A 7,880-nucleotide genomic window follows, 5' to 3' on the forward strand; every position below is an offset into this window, starting at 1 on the left:
GAACGGTATGTGGAATGAAGTGGGCGGGCATCGGGAGGCCACTATGGCACGGGGCAAGCACTATGGGCAGTCTATCTGAAGTGTACCTGGCGTATAAGACGACCCCCCACTTGGAGGCATATTTTTCAGGGCCAAAAAATCGTCTTATACGCCGGCAAATACGGTAGATCATTTTTGTCGGTTCTGCCGGCAACTGCTGTAATCCAAAAATTTTGTCAAAACTGAAATAGGAAATTGTTTGTGTTGGGTGGATTAAATTGATAGATCAAAATTAAACCATTCCAAAACTCCACTCAATAGTTGCTATGACTATTCCTGGATTAAATACTACTATAATAATTATGTTGTTTAGTTATAAATAACTCTTTTCACCACTTTGATTTGTTAAATATTAGGAGACAGGGTACCCTGCTGTATTTCAGGAGCTTATGTTTCTCCCTAGAAAATGAGCTATAAATCCAAATGGTTCAAAGTAAATTTGATTTTCCAGTAAGGACCATGGCGCAAGAACTGAGCTAGGAGCCTCATCATTGACTCTTTATGTACATGACCACACATAAGATTTACTCTCTTTCTCAGCAGTTGATCTTGACTTCATCTTCACTGAGAAAACTGAAGTCTTCAGGCCACTGCCTTCAACTTCCTACTAACAAACTACTGAGTTTTTTGTATTTATTAAATCTTTGTTTTATTCTTAAAGTGGTGTTTATTCTCCTTTATAAGCTAAATTCTCCCACATCCTCTCTCAGATTGTACAACTTACCAACTCTCTATTTCTCTTCCATCATTTATTCTTCTCTTGTGTTCATAGTAATTTTGTTAGCCTTTTCTTATATTGGTCATTCATTTTTAAAACCAACTCCATGCCCCTCCTTCTAACATTCTCCTGCATTTCAGCAAATTGCAACCCTCCAGTGCTCAGGCCAAAAAAGAGTGGAAATCATCCGTGACTCCTATTATTTCTAACAAGCCCTAAATCCAGTCCCACACCAAAAGCTATAACTTGACCTTCAGAACGTCTAGATGTTAGCCACTTCTCACCACCTCCACCATGTGTGGTCTGGATAGTGGCAACAGCTTCCTATTAGTAATACATATAATTCCCTTTCCCTTCCTGTGGTCTGTATTCAACAGAGCAGCCAGATTGATCTTTTAAATGTAGGTCAGATCATGTCACTTCCCTTCTCAAAACCCGCCAATGGTTCCCTTAATCTCCTGTAGTAAAAGTAGATCTAACGTCCTTGCAAGGTTTGATTAGTTCCACTTCCACTACCTCTCTGACTTCATGTTCTGCCCTGACCTTGTCTACTCCACTGGAGCTGCACTTTTCTCCTGCTCCTCAAGCACATGATGCTGCCACACAGCTTTTCACTTGCCATTACCTCTGCCCAGTACACTTGGTATCCACATTTCCACAGGCTCACAGCTCCAATATCACCTTCCGCATCAAGCTATTCCTTAATACCCTCTACTTCATTCTCCTTGTTTCCTCCAACAATTCTCTTTAGTTGACATACTATAAATTGTATTCATTTATGTATTTTTTCCTTTTCTCCCCAGGAGAATGTTAAGTTCCAAAAGGCAGGGACTTTTGCTTCCTTTATTTACTGCTGAAACCCTTAGTATAGAATAGAAAGCATTCAGAGATATGAATTGAATAAGTGAATTTGCACTCTCCCTTACTATCAATAAGCTTTGGAAAATGAAAAGAATGTTGAACATGAAAGACTAAATGTACAATGGCATCTCAATTTTGAGGCTGTTAGCAAGAACATATTTCTACATGAATTACAATTTTATGACAATGTATTTCATTGAAATTTACTGGAAAGTGAATTATTTTGTTAGATGACTGGTGGGCTAGCTATAACATAGTGGCAATGAGGCTACTCAGAATTGCTTAATCCATTAATCAAATTTCTTGATGATGCACTTAAATTACTTGCTTTTGTTTGGTTTTACCATTACTCTATAAGAGAAAATGATAAAATGTCTCTATTTTTTGTCCATTGTGTAAGACTTAGGACATAGTAGACATTCAATAAATATTTTCTGAACTGCCGAAACCGGTTTGGCTCAGTGGATAGAGCGTCGGCCTGTGGACTGAAAGGTCCCGGGTTCGAATCCGGTCAAGGGCATGTACCTGGGTTGCGCACATTTCCCCAATAGGGGATGTGCAGGAGGCAGCTGATCGATGTCTCTCTCTCATCGATGTTTCTAACTTTCTGTCTCTCTCCCTTCCTCTCTGTAAAAAATCAATAAAATATATTTAAAAAAAATATTTGCTGAATGAATAAACTGCAATGTATTTAAGGGAAGAAATTATGTCAAAAATTAGTAAACAATAAATATTAGTTAAAAGAATGATGATAGTGACCAACATATGAAGTTTACTGAAAAACAGTAACTAACAAATATATAACTTTGCATATAAGGTTGCATTATTCTATGATGTGAGAAATGGCATGACAGAACCATAAAAATGTGAATAGCTTGACAATTAAAAATTTAAATCTATGTTTATATATGAAATAAAACCAGTTTCAATTCCTTAATTCTGTCTGGTAATGAAGAGCAACATCATCAGACACTGAGACGATTAGTGTGATGAAGCAAGCACTTCTGAATATAAGCGTAAAATGAGTAGAATGAGAAATTTTAGGACAGGTAAAAAGATGAATGTGGCTGTAAGGCAGTTTTTATTAGATACACGTTAATAATGGCAATGTTAAATTCAGGCTGTCTTCCAAAAATAGGCCTGCCATTTATTCACTATTTGTTTATTTATGTATTCAACAAGTACACACTGAATGTCTAGAAAGCATTGGCACTCTTTTTTAACAAAAGTATTGTTTATGAGGAATTATGTAAGGGTCTAAGCCATAACGAAGAACTCCAATAATTTTTATACTTAAAATTGTCATACAAATAAATGTTATAGACACTTCTTTATTAGATGTGAACAAGAGAACAAGATTCAATTCAAGCCATATTTCATTACTGTATGCCTAGTTGACCAGGGGTGGGCAAACTTTTTGACTTGAGGGCCACAATGGGTTCTTAAACTGGACCGGAGAGCCGGAACAAAAGCATGGATGGAGTGTTTGTGTGAACTAATACGTTAACACTGCTGCTGGTGAAGGAGTGGAGGGAAGAGCAAGAGAACCCTCCGCTCTTTTGGCTCCGCAGGCTGGATCCGGCCCATGGGCCGTAGTTTGCCCACGGCTGCTAGTTGACTAAACATTAAAAGAACGAATTGAGAAATTACAATTATCAAACCATTTTAGTTAGGACTGACCTGTGAAGTATTAAGGTATGTAATAACCAAGGAAAAAGCAAGAAGAGTAGAGCTTGATATGACATCTACACAATTGGTTTTACAAATTATGTAACTCACAACCTTAGTCTCTATCTTATAATTACAGGCAAATAAGTCATGACATATGCACACATTTTTCTCTCTGCTGAAGTATACATACTGTGAAATAGAACTAGAGAAATATGTAGCTTTTCATATGCCATCAAATCTTCAAATGGTTATAAATGTAATTGCTTTACTTACTAATACGAGGAGCAGGACAATATCAGGATTATCACATGCACAGGCAATGTGCATTGGCGTCCAAAAGTCTTCGTCCTGGTGATTGACATTGACCCCTTTGTCAATGAGGATCTCTGCAATGAAGGCGTTATCATAACGAGCACACTAAAGGAAAGGGAAAAAAATGAAAGTATAATATTTTAACAAGTTATGATACAGTTTATTCCAAATTTCAATGGGTAGAAAACTCCAATGTCAATTTTGGAAGTGAAGAGTTGGATCTAACCTGGGAAAGAATGTATTCATGTTTCTCAACTAACCTACAAGAGAAGAGCAGCTATAAGACGTCAGGGGAAATTGAGTCTGTGAGCAGTGGGAAGAAAGAAGGGGCAGATAGTATAAAGAGTAAAAATATTTCACTGCTTTGGTCCTCTTCATTTACAAATAGTCGTATTAGAAAATCTTGGACCATTTATCAGAATTATCTTTCTAAAATACAGATTTAATCACATGATGCTTCTGCTTTAAAAATGTTTAGTTTCTCACTGCCAAAAGAATAGTTTCACCATTTTATTTCATCCAAGACAGACAAGACTGTTCACAGTCTTTCCATCTTCATCTGTCAACATTCCCACTATATATGTGAATATATGAATATATTCTTTCCCAGGCTTAGTTACATAAGACAACTAGGCATGACACAACACGCCCTCTTATAAAAGTGAATTGTTGTGATAAGTTTCTTTAAACTTCTAACATATTTTAACAATTTCATAATATTGTATTTTATAGATATTCTACTATATACTAGATCAAAACCTTCAGGAACATATTTTGTTCTTATTTTTACTTACTATTTATTGTTAAAATACACAGCTTGCTTCATTAGTGTATGATCTGCGGAGTTGTGCTTAGATGCATCCTGCCCTTAAGCTTAGTGCCCTGCTGTTGCCATCTTGGATACTTAATAACTTTTGTAGAATCCCATATATTTATTTTGTGCCTGGCTCTGAAAATTATTCATCCTTTGTATAAGACTTTTCCATATTTGCATCATATGACATCAATGACAAATTCATATTAGTAAAAAAAAAAAAGACCTATTAATAGGTCAAATGCCTACCAGTGAAATTTCTGGGTTGTATGATGCACACTTTTTATAGAACCTGGACACATAAAACAGAAGTACTGTCATACCAGTATATCTACCTTTTCAATGAATAGTACAAGTAAAACCAATTCATTGGAAGACTGTGACATTTCAGTAACAGGGACATTATTTACCTTCCCACCTCAAGTTACTGAATAAAAACAAACTATGGCCTCTGAGAGCTGTTTCCCAGGTTACTGCCTTGAGAGACTTCCCAGGCTACAGAACAAAGAGGAGAATCCTGGCTGACCAGGATCAGTCATGAGGAAACTGAACTGAAGGTCCAGAGAGACAGAGACGGGTTCAGAGCACAGGGCAGGGGAGCAGGAAGGGAAGGGCTGCATATAGAGAGAATGTCAAAGATTTGCTGGAGCCCCCCTCAACTACTCAGCTGAGTCATGATGAGTATATATTTCCCTGGAAATTTCCCAAGATCAGAGAAGAAACCTCCTGAACAGAGGAAGGACTCAGAGCTCATAGTGCCTGTTCCACTAGCCAGAGTGTAAACCTCATAATTTACTGGTTTGTGGCATTGGGTAGAGACCACATGTGTTTTGTATCCAGGGTAGGGAAATATTATCCCTAAATTAGCCGCTGTTGTGTTCCCACCTAAAAAATATTAAATTCAATGTTTGAAATGATCAAATTGTTTCCAAATAACTTAATTGCCTCCAAAACAAAGCTTAAGATTATTAATAGAAACACAAAGGTATTCAGTACCCAACACGGCAGAATTGACTATGTCTAGCATCCAGAAAAAATTACCATATATACAAAAAAAAGAAGGGAAATAGGAAACACAATTAGAAGAAAAAGTCATTAACGGAAACCAACTCAGAAGTGACATGCCTATTAGAATTAACAAATCCGAGTGTTAAAACTATTATTATAACTGCATTCCATATGTTTAAAAAGCTAGGGGAACTGCTGAACATGGAAGATATTAAAAAGGCTCAAATTTTAGTTTTAGAGATGATAAATACAATGGATGAAATGAAAAATATACTACTGGATGAGATTAAGAACTGACTAGGTGTTGCAGAAGACAAGATTAATGAACTTGAACACAGTAATATCAATTATACATAATGGAACACAGAGAAAAATGGCTTTAAATAAATGAACAAATAGATCACCAGTGAGCTGCAAGAAAACTTCAAACAAACGGATACCAAACAGATTGATAGCATGGAAATGGGAACTATGTGAATACATTTATGTTTTATTACTTGATTGTCTTAAAAAGTAGTAATTAAAAGACAACCCAATTTAGAAAAAATTAGGCACAATATTTGAACTGATATTTCATAAACAAATTAAGATGTAGGAATTGTGGTTCACAATCATAATATATAGCCATGGAAGAATAGTCATATCTTTCTCCATTACCTATTAATCTCAAGATGATACACTAAGTACAATGCAAAATTATGGTACAAATTCCATATGGAGGAAGATGTGAGCATGCATCAGTATTGGGATGCATGAAAGCACCTGGGGTAACATCAAACATAGGAAGATCGAGAGACGAGTTTCAGTTTTGAACTGGGATCTTTGGCTGTCAGATGTTCCACATCCTGTGTAACAAAACAAGGGTCACCACTATCAGGCCCTGATGGTAGGAACTGCATATAACCCCACCCACAGGAGCTGCAGGTTTGGGCACGACTGAGAAGGTGAGAACCAGAGTCAGAAAGCGACCCCACCCACAGGAGCTGCAGGTTTGGGCACAACGACTGAGAAGGTGAGAACCAGAGTCAGAAAGCTCAATACACTGTTTTGGAATGTGGGGCGTGCATCCAATTTATTTCAGGAAATTCACATGGAAGTAATTTCTATTCTACTCTCATCTTTTTGATAGCTCCCTGCATAATCCATAAAGACATGACCTCCTCCTCCTGTGCCTGCCACATATCCTCAACCTGCACCTCCGGAGTCCACACTGACAATTCAGATACGCAGGGCTTGGCTTTCCAGTGTCTTTTACCAAAAAAGAGTTAATTAGATCCAGTGTTGAAAGTGATATCAGCCCCTCGCAAGTAATGTCGTTTTTAGGTTCACATTTCAGAAGATTATGAATAATAATTTGACAGCAATAAATACCCTCTAGTCACACTTGTCTGGAAAGATTACGATGGTTGAACATTGCTGTTATAATATTCTTACAATATTATTGTTAGATAGTAAACTTAATTCTCCCAGAAAAGAATTTTTCTCAAGCAGGCAAATCTCTGTCCCAGTTTAAGCTGTTCTTTATCACTTTGTCCAATTCCTAGTGGCACTTTATATACCAAGGAAATGGCTGCAGAGACACTCTGTCACCCTCAGCAGCACTCTGACACCTCCAGCTATCTCTACCCGTCTCCTGGACCTGTAGCGCCCAGCCCCTCCTGTCACCATCCTCTACCTCTCAAAGTGCCACACAAAACAGAATGTGTGGGACCCAGAACAAAATGAAAATGTGGGGCCTCTGATTCAAAACGTACCAGGCATTTCAAAATAATGACAGCAGAAGATGAAAGAAAGCATAAGCCCTTCTAAGAACAAAGCCCTCGGTGACTACATGGACCACCTGCCCAGGAAGCCAGCCCTGAATTGACAAGCCTCTTATTCATCCCACCTCCCAGTTTCCCTCAAATCCACACTTTCCCCTTTCTCTCTCATTAGTATCATCCCTCGGCTTCCATTTTGCTCCTTTATTTATCTCTCTGCTTCCTGTTGCACTGTCCTGTATGGATGTTACCCATCCCACATTCCCTAAGAAATTTCCCCAGACACAGCCTCTGTGCGAGGGGCATATTTTTCTCAATTCTGAGTAATTTCCTCACCAGTCTTTACCCTTGCAGCATTTGCCCTTTCTCTTCTGGGAAAACAAAGGAGGGTGGGGTTACATGGTCTCTGCCCAGATATTCTGCTGTGGGTGAGGAGGGCAGAGTGAGGACACCTTCTACATAGTGACTATTTTTGTTAACATCTAGACCATTTTAATTAATGATAGTTTTTTAGCCATTTTCTCTAGAGTCCTAGTATTCTGCCTCTTTTCAAAATATAGTATCTACTCCTTGGTTTTAAAGATGTTAAGCTGTTGAACTGCCTCTACTGTAGTAAGTTGCTAATTATCTCTGCTTCTTAGAGCTCCAGATACTTTAGAGAAACACAGTGAAGCCTATATATATATATATATCTATA

At 37.7% G+C, this 7,880-nt stretch overlaps 1 protein-coding gene across 1 annotated transcript in view; it reads right to left on the reverse strand.

Moving 5' to 3' along the window:
* The window catches only part of MYO16 (myosin XVI), a 439,204-nt gene that overhangs the window by 365,009 nt on the left and 66,315 nt on the right, over positions 1-7,880 (reverse strand). Inside the window, exon 4 of the mRNA XM_006770695.2 lies at positions 3,563-3,706. Within this exon, the coding sequence (XP_006770758.1) occupies positions 3,563-3,706 (144 nt within the window). The remainder of the gene's footprint in view (positions 1-3,562; positions 3,707-7,880) is intronic.

The sequence above is a fragment of the Myotis davidii genome, unplaced genomic scaffold (genome assembly GCF_000327345.1).
Source record: "Myotis davidii unplaced genomic scaffold, ASM32734v1 scaffold242, whole genome shotgun sequence".
Taxonomy (NCBI): domain Eukaryota; kingdom Metazoa; phylum Chordata; class Mammalia; order Chiroptera; family Vespertilionidae; genus Myotis; species Myotis davidii.